The sequence below is a fragment of the Drosophila subobscura genome, chromosome E (genome assembly GCF_008121235.1).
Source record: "Drosophila subobscura isolate 14011-0131.10 chromosome E, UCBerk_Dsub_1.0, whole genome shotgun sequence".
NCBI classification, from domain to species: domain Eukaryota; kingdom Metazoa; phylum Arthropoda; class Insecta; order Diptera; family Drosophilidae; genus Drosophila; species Drosophila subobscura.
In genome coordinates this window covers 735,852-750,748 of record NC_048531.1, presented here as the reverse complement: position 1 = coordinate 750,748, position 14,897 = coordinate 735,852, and the positions used below count along the sequence as shown (strand labels likewise).

The 14,897-nt window shown below is 44.5% G+C and overlaps 2 protein-coding genes across 2 annotated transcripts; one reads left to right on the top strand and one right to left on the bottom strand.

Moving 5' to 3' along the window:
• Nucleotides 1–5,194: 5,194 nt before the first annotated feature.
• On the top strand, nucleotides 5,195–5,687 carry LOC117891322 (intraflagellar transport protein 20 homolog). The gene has a single exon (XM_034796737.1). It carries the CDS (start codon nucleotides 5,291–5,293, stop codon nucleotides 5,681–5,683), a length of 393 nt encoding a protein of 130 aa, XP_034652628.1. The 5' UTR covers nucleotides 5,195–5,290; the 3' UTR covers nucleotides 5,684–5,687.
• LOC117891321 (INO80 complex subunit B) lies at nucleotides 5,592–6,834 on the bottom strand. Its single transcript, XM_034796736.1, has 2 exons — nucleotides 6,706–6,834; nucleotides 5,592–6,632 (listed from the first exon to the last, which is right to left on the bottom strand). Exons 1-2 carry the CDS (start codon nucleotides 6,719–6,721, stop codon nucleotides 5,704–5,706), a joined length of 945 nt encoding a protein of 314 aa, XP_034652627.1. The 5' UTR covers nucleotides 6,722–6,834; the 3' UTR covers nucleotides 5,592–5,703.
• Nucleotides 6,835–14,897: the final 8,063 nt, after the last annotated feature.

Below are 14,897 nucleotides of genomic sequence, written 5' to 3'. Positions count from 1 at the left end.
ATATACATACAATATCCTTTATTCGCTTTCCAGAATAATATATGGATATACATAAGGATATGGGAGTCAACAATAAAGCGAAGCCATGGGAAAAAAAGTGCCTATGCTAAAAAAGTATGCTCAATTTTAAAATTTGTTCTTCAGGGGTCTTGACTCTAAGGGTCAAGGGTCCAAATTTTTTGAAGAGAATTTCTGTCTATTTCTGTCCAACCTTCAGAAGTAGTTGTTTATATAGTTATATAGTTGTGTAATCAAGTAATTGTTTGGCAATTGGTAAGAATATGTAATAACAAAATACATGAATCAAAGACCCAAGTAAAGTTCTCAAGAAACCAAACCGACCTTTATAGATATCGGGCATTATCTTTTTGTAATGAATTATGGTTTTTTTTTCTATGGCAGAACATTTTTTTTAAAGAATTTTTAAAGTCTGGTATTTTTTTAAAGCTTTTTTCAAAGGTAGCGATTATTTTTTTTCACATAACTTAAGTCTCTTACATCTGGTTGTAAGAACTTTGTTTTTCTGAGAAGCTGATTGATGCAACCAAAAAATGGACCCTAGCACTTTATGGCAGGGACTGCAAATAATGATTATTTGAAATTTTTTAAATAAAAAAATCGTTCACTTGCGGCATCTTTGAGGCTGGCAGAATTGTGCCAATATTCATCCTAAAGGATAATCTATGCATATCCACCATGATTTGAGTGTGTTCAAGTTATTTCGAAATACTCACAATATAATGATTAATTTTGAGTTATACTTTACTACTCAATCAATAATGATTATTTTTTGAGCAATAAAATAAAACAACAAAAATTGATTACTCGTTGATTATTATTTTATGCTCAAAAATAAAACTCAATTTTCAATTTTGACTTTTTCTGGAAATGGAAAAGTTATGTATATTCTTCATCAGTGAGACAAGACCAACCATAATAATAAAAAAAAAGAAAAAACGCCATTCCGTAGGGAATGACCATATCTATAAGATCACCGAATTGGGATCAAATTGAATCATTATTATAGCCAGAATGAAACAATTATTTTGCAGTGGCTAAACCCACCTTGTCCAGCAGTTTTATTTTATTTTTTGCAAATTCTCTCATTCACACTCTGCTTCGTGTAGCGTGTGGCTCTAGGAGAGGGGCGAGCTACAACAGCGTGTTGGCGTGAGAAGTAATGTAGATTTAAATGAAGAAAAAATGTAAAATTTGAAAAAAAAAAAACCGCTAAGGTACAGATGTAGTACTGAATACCGGGTATAAGAGCTGTGACGCGTAAGAAGCGTCTCACACTTCCCTTCTCGTTACTCATCGAGTTCAGTGTACAAAAAGTTTTATTGAAGGTCTGTAATACTTTTATACCCAATAATACGTCAGTATATGTATTTTTTTTAAGCTGTGTGCATGAAAATAAAACTAAGACGAAATCGCGCTTAGTGATTTCAGTGCCGCCTGGCTGTCACTATAGATGTTGAGGTGAGTAGCCGCGACTGCGATCTCTTGAAGGCATATTAGCGCTTCATTTATAGCAATGTCTTCCGCTTGGAAGACACTGCAGTGGTCTGGAAGGCGAAATGAATGCCTCATATTTAGTTGCCCGGAGTAGATTCCTTCGCCAACTTTGTTATCTAGCTTGGATCCATCTGTAAAGATGTTTATGGCCCCCTTTGGGACAGGTGTGCCCTCGAGCCATTCCTCTCTGGGGGGGATTATAGCCTCGAATGGGGTGGCTGTGTACTCTCTGGGAACGCAATAATCAGTCCTATGAGGTAATATATTAGTGTCCCTAAAGATCGCTGAGTGACCATATGGTCGTGACGTCCATAGGTCCGAATCTCGTAGACGTATTGCTGCCCTTGCTGCCTGTTCCTTCCCTGCAAGGTCTATGCAATGCAGGCATAGGATGGCATTTAGTGCATCATTTGGTGTGGTGCGGAGAGCGCCACTGATGCAAAGAGTTCGTTGGATGTTTGCCAGTTGAGCGGTGATTGTCTTTTTTGACAGAGCTGGCCACCATACTGTGACTCTGTAGAGCAGTATTGGTTTTGCTACAGCTTGGTATATCCATTGAACTATACGTGGGTTCATGCCCCTTTTTATTGCGATGGCTTTTTTGCAAGTGTATAGGGCCATTGTAGCCTTCTTCACTCTTTCTTTCGTGGATAGGTTCCAATTTAACTTCTTGTCTATTACCAACCCAAGGTAACTGGGACTTTCGCTAAAGGGTAACCTACATTGGTTTAGTGTTGGGGGGTTGAGCGGCGGAGCTTTGAACTTTTTAGTGAATAGTAAAAGTTCCGTTTTCGATGCATTTACACCCAGTCCGCACGATCTTGTCCATTCTGACAATCGCGCAAGTTTGGGGAAATTTTCCCGTGAACATAAGGACAACGTCGTCTGCATATGCCACTACTTTGCAACCACCCCCCTCCCCCTGGCCAATCAAGTCACAGAATCTTATTGACTGCAATGTTCCATAGGAGGGGACACAGGACACATCCTTGCGGGGTGCCTCTGTTGACATACCTTGTCTGAGTGGCCGAACCCATTGATGATGTCACAGTCCTGCATGTCAGTCCCCAGGTCAGTCATGGCCGTCGTAATGGCTCCTGGCTCGACGTTGTTGAAGGCTCCCTCAATATCGAGGAAGGCCGCTAGGGAGTATTCCTTAAGGTGTAGAGATTCTCTATACCTGAAATCACTTCATGTATGGCCGTTTCCGTGGATTTACCTTTCCGGTATGCGTGTTGTGAGTCTGACAGCACCTGAGGGTTGATGATTGTCCTCAGATGTAGTCGGACTCTTCTTTCGAATGTTTTTAAGAGAAAGGAGGTCAGACTTATCGGTCTGAAGTCCTTAGCCGTCGAGTAGGAGGCTTTTCCCGCTTTCGGGATGAAGACAATTTCTGCCTTGAGCCATGCCTTAGGAATCTTTCCTACCTTTAGGATCTTTTTTGAAGATACATTGTAGCCAGTGGATAGGTTGGTCCCCAGCTCTCTGAACTTGAGCTGGGATGACTTTGTCTGGACCTGGCGATTTGAACGGTTTGAAGCTGTTCACCGCCCAGCAGATATTCCGTTTTGTGAGGAAGTGCGCCTTCGAGATGGTTGGGCCTTCACAGTGGCGTTGAGGTGGTTCGGTGGTTGTGCACCCTGGGATGTGAGTATCGAGCAGGATGTGTAGTAATAATAATCACGATTTAAATTTGTGTGTTTTTTGGATCAAGTAGGGCTTTGCTTTATTTGCAGTATCAATAGCCGAGTCGATATAGCCATGTCTGTCCGTCCGTCTTGTTTGTCGGCTACTTCTTAGACAATATAAGATCTAGAGCCAACGAACTTTTCCTCCAGACTTACTGTGATATCACAATGATACCAGTGTATTTCAAAATTTTGCCCCGCCCCTTCCGCGAAGTGCGAAAATCGGCTGTACCCACAATTTTTTAAGATAAGAGAATAAAAACAAAATTTCGTAGAGAATGGCCATATGTATCTATCAGATTAAAATTGGCTCTAGTGTTGGGTAAACATCGTTCATTTGACTGAACATTTTCAGCGTTAATTTTAATTCAGGGAACAAAGTCGTTATTTTAGTTCATTTAATGTGTTCTATTTGTTAATCGTTCTTTTTCGTTAGTTCATTTTGGTACGACCAAACGAGAAGGGACCTGTGAGACGCTTCTTACGCGTCACAACTTTTATACCCGGCACTCAGTACTACATCGACACCTTAGCGGTTATATGTCAAATTTTACATTTTTCTTCATCTGTCATCTACATCAACAACACTACTCACGCCAACACGCTCCTTTAGCTCGCCACCCTCCCCTAGAGCAACACACTGCAGAGTCAGGGCAGAGACGCGGCAGAGGCAGAGGCAGAGACGTGTCAGAGGCGGAGGCCTCTGCCACTGCGCGAAGCAGAGTGTGAATGAGAGAATGTGCAAAAAACAAATATAAGCTGCGGGACGGGGTGGGTTTAGCCACTGCAAATTAATTTCTTCATTGTGGCCGTAATAATGATCTAATCGGATCCCAATTTGGTGTTCTGATAGATATGGTCATTCCCTACGGAATGGTTTTTAGATTTCTTTTATCTAAAAAATTGTAGATTTGGGAGGTTTTCGCCCTTTTTGCTGGGGCGGAAGGCGGCGGGGCTCATTTTTGAAATACACTTGTAACAGTGTGAGCATACAGAAGTCTGGATGCAAAATTTGGTGGCTCTAGCTTTTATGGTCTCTGAGTACTAGGCGCTCATCAGGATGGACAGACGGACAGGCGGACGGACAGACAGACATGGCTCAATTTTGAAGATAGCAGAAAACTAAAAACGCCATTCCGTAGGGAATGACCATATCTATCAGATCACCAAATTGGGGTCCAATTGGATCATTATTATAGCCACAATGAAGAAATTCATTTTCAGTGGCCAAACCCACCCCGTCCCGCAGCTTATAGCAGTACACTGGCCGTCTGCCGCTGGCTCTGCCTCTGCCGTGAGTCTGCAGTGTGTGGGTCTAGGGAAGGGGGGCGAGCTAAAGGAGCGTGTTGGTGTGAGAAGTGTTGTAGATGTAGATGACAGATGAAGAAAAAATTTAAAATTTGACAAATAACCGCTAATGTACACATGTAGTACTGAGTGCCGGGTATAAAAGTTGTGACGCGTAAGAAGCGTCTCACACGTCCCTTCTCGTTTTTTTGTTGGTTCGTTTATTAAGGACCCAGCACAACTACGGGCTTCAACAAAATAAGAATATTGACATGACGCACGATGAATAATGCATTTATTATAAAATATTTTACTTATATTTACATATGTGTTTTATATCGGCTACATATATTCTATAATTTAAACAAATAGCATTCATAGAAAGACTATACTAAATTAGGTGTTTTTTAGTATTGGGGGAAAACGGCTTCCAAAAGGTCTACACTGTAAAAAAATGCAACCTACACACCTATGCATGAAAGCAGATCTAAAATAATTGTCGAATGCCGCTGAAATTATGAGAGAGGCTAACTCTAGAACTTGACCTCTCTGCATTAAGGGCGTAGAGCCAGGCGAAAAATTCGTGTGCAAAAAAATCGTTTGGCATTAATTATCTTGCTTTTATGTATATTGTCTGTGGTACAACTCAATTCGTGTATCCTTTGGCAACGACTGAAACTAAAATGGTATGATTGTTCGTTGTCAATGACAACGAAGGCTTGCCAAAACAGAAAATGCTGTGGTATACCTAAGATAAAATCGATTGTTTTTGTAAATATGTATATCATATTAGAGTCGAAATGGAGGAATTGAAAAAATTTGGATTGTTTATAGACGATATCTACAGGCTGCGAGTTCAGGATCCCAGTATTGCCACTCAAAAAATAGAGCTGAGACATGAGTGTCTGGAGTATTCAAGAAATCTTCAACACTTCAAGAGTTTGATCCATGACTTCTATAAAATATCAAAAACATTTGCCAAAGATGTCGAGGTGGAAAAGCTGCGTGCAATTGGGACACAAAACCAACTTAAAACAATGTCACAGCACCGGCAAGCCGAGCAACAAATCTGTCAGAGCAAGATTATGGAGCAGACAGTCAAATTAGAGCGTTTGAAGAGCGAATACCAATACTTGCAACGTACTGAAACGGAGCAACAAGAAATTATAAATATTTTTGTATTAAATCAATAAAAAAAAGTGCATGAAAACATTTAAACTATACGGTTAGGATTATCTTGTTGCAATATTGCGGCTGTTATATGCTTACGGTAACAAACTAGACTGCATAGAGGAACGTTGGTTTTAGAGCAGGAGTACGCCTTACGATTTCCGCAGTCACTAATGTAACAAAAGTGAGCTGGTGGTGAAGGCCGTGACACTTTCGCTTCCATCGGAAACTCATGACCTGGAGGTACCAAGATGTAGGCACCTTCAATAGTATTCATATAGGTAAGCTTTGGGTGTGAAGGCTTTTGTGCTTGTTTGCTACGAGCGCCTGAGCGTTGTTTACTGCTCTCCTGTTTTTTTAGCAAGCGATCCATTGTTTTTTGTTTATCTTTTTCGCGACGCTCGTCCGCCTGTTGCTTACGTTTTTGCGACTTTAGCGCTGCTTTTTCGATTTCTTCCGCTGTCTGAGGTTTTTCCTTTTCCTTATATCCACTGGGAAGAGCAATTAGTTCTTCAACAAATCCAATCATATTATTATCCGAATCTTGTGTCCGTTCATACATAGCTCGTTGACGAGCCGTCATTAATTTTGGGTCTTTTATCTTTTTTAACTCTTCGTCGACATCGTCTAGCTTCCCAGTTTCAATGGCATTCAGCCAACGTTCTTCATCGCTAGAAGTATCGCTGTTTCGTCGACGCTTAATCTTTTTCATTGCATTGCTGAGTGACGTTGAGGCCTGCGCTGGTTTTTTTGTGCTCGCCGGTCTTGTGCGTATGTTTACAAATTGGATATTCACATTGCGAGTCTGGGCTTCTCTTTTTGCAGAATATTCCAGCAGTGGCAAAGATTTAAAAGTATCTTGACAAAGGGTGGGAGTTGGCTCTGTGTTGGTTGCAGGACTTGCCAAAGATGACTCTGTAGGCGAGGCAAATCTTGCTGGCTTTTGCCGTTTTGCCCGTTTTGAGCGTCGATCTTAGAGTATTTACAGTTATAATAATAAAATAATATAATACATATTGATATAAATATAACATTTTTACTTTACCTTCAACTTTCCCCATACTTTGAAAATATTTATGGAATTTAATAGCAACAATAAAAACCGCTTTAGGCAGTTGAGGATGGAATATAATTAAATATACGATAGTTTTGTAGATACAAAGATCAACTATTACCACCTATTAACGTTTGAAAAAGGGCATTCCCGTATATGTTGAAACATTGAACAATGCAAATCTTTGACTATCTACCATCTGGTAGGTGTTGCATTCGAAGGAGATCGATAGGCGAAATACTGGATTTAGCAGTATTTTTTTGGAGGTTGGCAGGTCGATAGGCGAAGGGGCAAGGCGATCTACGGTACTGGTGAGAGAGAAAGGGGATAATTTAAGAGAGGCTCGAATAATATTGCGGGATCCAAGAGCCAGCTCACCCACACCCTCAAATGAATGCCATGCCAAGCCCTTGAACTAGGTTCAAGGGCAATAGAAGAGAACAGATCAGCTGCAGTAAGAGGGACTGCATAGGGCAGCTTGCATTTAGTTGAAAAATAAATATCGGCAGTGTTGGAGCGTTTTTTTGTGTGACCGTGGAACAACAAAAAAATCGGAAACAAATCGGGAGAAGAAAACAGACCGGCGGGAAAATCTAGAGGACCCTTTTATCAGCATATAATTAAGAAGTGAGTCCATTCCAAAGGATTGAACCGGCTGGCCTCCCGCATATGGGCAAAAATTCCATCCCCTGGCCCAAGAATCCAAGTCATACCCCTTGCAGCAGCAAATAAATTAAATGCACATTAATAAACGCCCACCATACATGCATACATAAACATATACATATATTAAAAATAATATTTAAATATTTAATTTATGGTCCGGTCCTCTCCTGCGGCGGTCTTGACGATCGAGACATAGTTGTCCATCTCCACCCCGAGGTCGTCTAGGAGCTCACGACTGCCCTTTCCGAGGACACTTACGGATGCCCCAGTGTCCAGGAGGACGGAAATCTTCCGTCACCCTTGGGTCACGTCCTGCTCATTAATAAACGCCCACCATACATGCATACATAAACATATACATATATTAAAAATAATATTTAAATATTTAATTTATTAGCCGTCCCATCTGTGTAACGCTGCACAGATGCTATGCCGGGTGATGGACAAAGTGAACCCGACGCAGTTGAGATCAAACGTTTTCGTCTATCTGGATGATCTCTTGGTGATAGCTCCCGATTTCCAGACGCATCTCCGGTACCTTCGGTTGGTGGCCCAGTGCTTGCGAAAAGCAAATTTAAAAATCAAAATTTTGCTTTAGGTCACTGACATACCTGGGATTTATCATCGGAGGTGGCAGGTTGCAGGTGGATCCTGAGAGAGTTTTGGCCATTCAAAGGATTCCCAATCCGAGTTCAGTGAAGGAACTAAGAAGCTTCCTAGGAACCGCAGGATGGTATAGGCGCTTCATCAAGGATTACGCTTCCATTGCAGTGCCGCTGACAGACGCGCTGAAGAAGCATCCGCGTGGAAAGTTTTCCCTGTCCGCGGAGGCCGAGACGGTGATAGGATCCCTGAAGAAGGCACTCACCACGGCTCCGGTATTAAGTCATGCAGATTTCAAGAAGCCTTTCTACGTACAGTGCGACGCATCGAATTACGGAGTGGGAGCGGTGTTGTTTCAGTTGGACGTCGAAGGAGCCGAGCGTCCGGTGGCATTCTTCTCCCAAGTTAAACAAGCATCAGCTAAATTATTCTGTAACGGAAAAAGAGTGTTTAGCTGCGGTGTTGGCCATTGAGAAATTCAGACCGTACGTTGAATTTATGCCCTTCACGGTTATCACGGATCACGCCAGCCTGAAATGGCTCATGTCATTGAAGGATCTAAACGGACGTCTTGCGAGGTGGTCATTGCGACTGCAGAGGTTTGACTTTAGGATCGAACACCGGAAAGGAGTCGATAACGTCGTGGCGGATACACTCTCACGCTGCATCGACTAAGTGGTGATAGATCCAACGGAGATCCTCGGATTCCAGACGACAAAGTTTGAGTCTTCAGGATATGAGGAGCTGAAAGGAGAAATCGGCAAGAATCAAGACATGTTGCCCGACTTACGAGTGGAAGGGGATTTGATATTCAAGCGGATGGCCTTCACGCAAATGGACGACCAAGTGGAGGGTCCATTTGGAAATTATGGATTCCCGCGTCACTGACGGAAACTCTCATCTCCAAGGCCCACGAAGACCACACAGCTGGACACGGTGGACTTAAGAAGACCCTGCATCGGCTTAGAAGGCAATTCTACTGGCCAGCGATGACGATGCATGTAAGGAGTCCAAAGCACGGACTCCAAAGCATCGAAGCCAGGTAGGGATCGGTCAGGAAGTCGTAACGGAGAGACCGTTCCAGAAATTATACATCGATTTTCTGGGAAAGTATCCCCGGTCGAAAAGGGGACAAGCCTGGATTTTTGTCTTCGTTGATTACTTCTCTAAATTCACCTTCCTGAAAGCGATGAGAGAGGCGACCGCGGCGAACGTAGTTCAATTCTTAGTACAGGAAGTGTTCTACAAGTTTGGGGTGCCTGAGGTGATCCACTCCGACAACGGAAAGCAGTTCCTGTCGAAGATCTTCCAGGACATGATCAGCACCTTTGGCGTCCGACATCTGCGCACAGCAGTCTACTCACCACAGAGCAATGCCGCCGAGATGGTGAACCGGACAATATTAGCTGCAATCAGGACTTATTTAGAGAAGGATCATCGAGACTGGGATATGTACCTACCGGAGATTGAAGTGTCGATCCGTGAGTCAGCGCACGAAGCCACAGGCGTGACGCCGTTTTGCAGTTTTGGTCAGCAAATGTTCCTTAATGGGAACTGCTATAAGTTGGCGAGGAAGCTGCAGTCGCTGACGGAGCATGAGGTGCACGCATTAGACCCCGCTGATAAATGCCACATCATCCGGGAATGTATCAAGGCCAACCTTCCTTCATAGCGTATGAGCGCAGCAGCCAGCGCTATAACAAAGGGCCCGAATATTCTTCGCCAAACCTGGGCAAGAGGTATACAGGCGCAACTTCACCCTCAGTGACTTTTGGAAGAGCTACAACGCCAAATTCGCCCGGAAATTCCTGAAGTGCCGAGTCGTACGCCCAGTAGGAAATAATGCCTACGAGCTTGAAGACCTGGCGGGGAAGCCGGTGGGGATTTTTCACGCCAAAGACCTGAAATTGTAGTGGGAAGCTTTAGGAGAAGGGAAGAAGAATAGGACACTCATATACAAACCGAATGGGTGTGAGCCTACGTTGGGCGCTGCAAGATCTTAAGGTAAAGCCGTTAGGTTTCAATTTCCTTCGAGTGTTTGCGAATAATTCTTCCGTCCAGGCCCGCCTGAATTTTCGCGACGAAATACTGGATTTAGCAGTTTAGAGAGAGGGGATAATTTAAGAGAGGCTCAAATATTATTGCGGGATCCACGAGCCAGCTCACCCACACCCTCAAATGAATGCCATGCCAAGCCCTTGAACTAGGTTCAAGGGCAATAGAAGAGAACAGATCAGCTGCAGTAAGAGGGACTGCATAGGGCAGCTTGCATTTAGTTGAAAAATAAATATCGGCAGTGTTGGAGCGTTTTTTGTGTGACCGTGGAACAACAAAAAAATCGGAAACAAATCGGGAGAAGAAAACAGACCGGCGGGAAAATCTAGAGGACCCTTTTATCAGCATATAATTAAGAAGTGAGTCCATTCCAAAGGATTGAACCGGCTGGCCTCCCGCATATGGGCAAAAATTCCATCCCCTGGCCCAAGAATCCAAGTCATACCCCTTGCAGCAGCAAATAAATTAAATGCACATTAATAAACGCCCACCATACATGCATACATAAACATATACATATATTAAAAATAATATTTAAATATTTAATTTATGGTCCGGTCCTCTCCTGCGGCGGTCTTGACGATCGAGACATAGTTGTCCATCTCCACCCCGAGGTCGTCTAGGAGCTCACGACTGCCCTTTCCGAGGACACTTACGGATGCCCCAGTGTCCAGGAGGACGGAAATCTTCCGTCACCCTTGGGTCACGTCCTGCTCATTAATAAACGCCCACCATACATGCATACATAAACATATACATATATTAAAAATAATATTTAAATATTTAATTTATTAGCCGTCCCATCTGTGTAACGCTGCACAGATGCTATGCCGGGTGATGGACAAAGTGAACCCGACGCAGTTGAGATCAAACGTTTTCGTCTATCTGGATGATCTCTTGGTGATAGCTCCCGATTTCCAGACGCATCTCCGGTACCTTCGGTTGGTGGCCCAGTGCTTGCGAAAAGCAAATTTAAAAATCAAAATTTTGCTTTAGGTCACTGACATACCTGGGATTTATCATCGGAGGTGGCAGGTTGCAGGTGGATCCTGAGAGAGTTTTGGCCATTCAAAGGATTCCCAATCCGAGTTCAGTGAAGGAACTAAGAAGCTTCCTAGGAACCGCAGGATGGTATAGGCGCTTCATCAAGGATTACGCTTCCATTGCAGTGCCGCTGACAGACGCGCTGAAGAAGCATCCGCGTGGAAAGTTTTCCCTGTCCGCGGAGGCCGAGACGGTGATAGGATCCCTGAAGAAGGCACTCACCACGGCTCCGGTATTAAGTCATGCAGATTTCAAGAAGCCTTTCTACGTACAGTGCGACGCATCGAATTACGGAGTGGGAGCGGTGTTGTTTCAGTTGGACGTCGAAGGAGCCGAGCGTCCGGTGGCATTCTTCTCCCAAGTTAAACAAGCATCAGCTAAATTATTCTGTAACGGAAAAAGAGTGTTTAGCTGCGGTGTTGGCCATTGAGAAATTCAGACCGTACGTTGAATTTATGCCCTTCACGGTTATCACGGATCACGCCAGCCTGAAATGGCTCATGTCATTGAAGGATCTAAACGGACGTCTTGCGAGGTGGTCATTGCGACTGCAGAGGTTTGACTTTAGGATCGAACACCGGAATGGAGTCGATAACGTCGTGGCGGATACACTCTCACGCTGCATCGACTAAGTGGTGATAGATCCAACGGAGATCCTCGGATTCCAGACGACAGAGTTTGAGTCTTCAGGATATGAGGAGCTGAAAGGAGAAATCGGCAAGAATCAAGACATGTTGCCCGACTTACGAGTGGAAGGGGATTTGATATTCAAGCGGATGGCCTTCACGCAAATGGACGACCAAGTGGAGGGTCCATTTGGAAATTATGGATTCCCGCGTCACTGACGGAAACTCTCATCTCCAAGGCCCACGAAGACCACACAGCTGGACACGGTGGACTTAAGAAGACCCTGCATCGGCTTAGAAGGCAATTCTACTGGCCAGCGATGACGATGCATGTAAGGAGTCCAAAGCACGGACTCCAAAGCATCGAAGCCAGGTAGGGATCGGTCAGGAAGTCGTAACGGAGAGACCGTTCCAGAAATTATACATCGATTTTCTGGGAAAGTATCCCCGGTCGAAAAGGGGACAAGCCTGGATTTTTGTCTTCGTTGATTACTTCTCTAAATTCACCTTCCTGAAAGCGATGAGAGAGGCGACCGCGGCGAACGTAGTTCAATTCTTAGTACAGGAAGTGTTCTACAAGTTTGGGGTGCCCGAGGTGATCCACTCCGACAACGGAAAGCAGTTCCTGTCGAAGATCTTCCAGGACATGATCAGCACCTTTGGCGTCCGACATCTGCGCACAGCAGTCTACTCACCACAGAGCAATGCCGCCGAGATGGTGAACCGGACAATATTAGCTGCAATCAGGACTTATTTAGAGAAGGATCATCGAGACTGGGATATGTACCTACCGGAGATTGAAGTGTCGATCCGTGAGTCAGCGCACGAAGCCACAGGCGTGACGCCGTTTTTTGCAGTTTTTGGTCAGCAAATGTTCCTTAATGGGAACTGCTATAAGTTGGCGAGGAAGCTGCAGTCGCTGACGGAGCATGAGGTGCACGCATTAGACCCCGCTGATAAATGCCACATCATCCGGGAATGTATCAAGGCCAACCTTCCTTCATAGCGTATGAGCGCAGCAGCCAGCGCTATAACAAAAGGGCCCGAATATTCTTCGCCAAACCTGGGCAAGAGGTATACAGGCGCAACTTCACCCTCAGTGACTTTTGGAAGAGCTACAACGCCAAATTCGCCCGGAAATTCCTGAAGTGCCGAGTCGTACGCCCAGTAGGAAATAATGCCTACGAGCTTGAAGACCTGGCGGGGAAGCCGGTGGGGATTTTTCACGCCAAAGACCTGAAATTGTAGTGGGAAGCTTTAGGAGAAGGGAAGAAGAATAGGACACTCATATACAAACCGAATGGGTGTGAGCCTACGTTGGGCGCTGCAAGATCTTAAGGTAAAGCCGTTAGGTTTCAATTTCCTTCGAGTGTTTGCGAATAATTCTTCCGTCCAGGCCCGCCTGAATTTTCGCGACGAAATACTGGATTTAGCAGTTTAGAGGGGATAATTTAAGAGAGGCTCAAATATTATTGCGGGATCCACGAGCCAGCTCACCCACACCCTCAAATGAATGCCATGCCAAGCCCTTGAACTAGGTTCAAGGGCAATAGAAGAGAACAGATCAGCTGCAGTAAGAGGGACTGCATAGGGCAGCTTGCATTTAGTTGAAAAATAAATATCGGCAGTGTTGGAGCGTTTTTGTGTGACCGTGGAACAACAAAAAATCGGAAACAAATCGGGAGAAGAAAACAGACCGGCGGGAAAATCTAGAGGACCCTTTTATCAGCATATAATTCAGAAGTGAGTCCATTCCAAAGGGGAAGAATCCCAAACTCAATATTTTAAAACCCATAGAAAATAGATTGAACCGGCTGGCCTCCCGCATATGGGCAAAAATTCCATCCCCTGGCCCGAGAATCCAAGTCATACCCCTTGCCTGGGCGCGAGCCCGCCACCGCGGCACCAGCAGCAAATAAATTAAATGCACATTAATAAACGCCCACCATACATGCATACATAAACATATACATATATTAAAAATAATATTTAAATATTTAATTTATGGTCCGGTCCTCTCCTGCGGCGGTCTTGACGATCGAGACATAGTTGTCCATCTCCACCCCGAGGTCGTCTAGGAGCTCACGACTGCCCTTTCCGAGGACACTTACGGATGCTCCAGTGTCCAGGAGGACGGAAATCTTCCGTCACCCTTGGGTCACGTCCTGCTCATTAATAAACGCCCACCATACATGCATACATAAACATATACATATATTAAAAATAATATTTAAATATTTAATTTATTAGCCGTCCCATCTGTGTAACGCTGCACAGATGCTATGCCGGGTGATGGACAAAGTGAACCCGACGCAGTTGAGATCAAACGTTTTCGTCTATCTGGATGATCTCTTGGTGATAGCTCCCGATTTCCAGACGCATCTCCGGTACCTTCGGTTGGTGGCCCAGTGCTTGCGAAAAGCAAATTTAAAAATCAAAATTTTGCTTTAGGTCACTGACATACCTGGGATTTATCATCGGAGGTGGCAGGTTGCAGGTGGATCCTGAGAGAGTTTTGGCCATTCAAAGGATTCCCAATCCGAGTTCAGTGAAGGAACTAAGAAGCTTCCTAGGAACCGCAGGATGGTATAGGCGCTTCATCAAGGATTACGCTTCCATTGCAGTGCCGCTGACAGACGCGCTGAAGAAGCATCCGCGTGGAAAGTTTTCCCTGTCCGCGGAGGCCGAGACGGTGATAGGATCCCTGAAGAAGGCACTCACCACGGCTCCGGTATTAAGTCATGCAGATTTCAAGAAGCCTTTCTACGTACAGTGCGACGCATCGAATTACGGAGTGGGAGCGGTGTTGTTTCAGTTGGACGTCGAAGGAGCCGAGCGTCCGGTGGCATTCTTCTCCCAAGTTAAACAAGCATCAGCTAAATTATTCTGTAACGGAAAAAGAGTGTTTAGCTGCGGTGTTGGCCATTGAGAAATTCAGACCGTACGTTGAATTTATGCCCTTCACGGTTATCACGGATCACGCCAGCCTGAAATGGCTCATGTCATTGAAGGATCTAAACGGACGTCTTGCGAGGTGGTCATTGCGACTGCAGAGGTTTGACTTTAGGATCGAACACCGGAAAGGAGTCGATAACGTCGTGGCGGATACACTCTCACGCTGCATCGACTAAGTGGTGATAGATCCAACGGAGATCCTCGGATTCCAGACGACAGAGTTTGAGTCTTCAG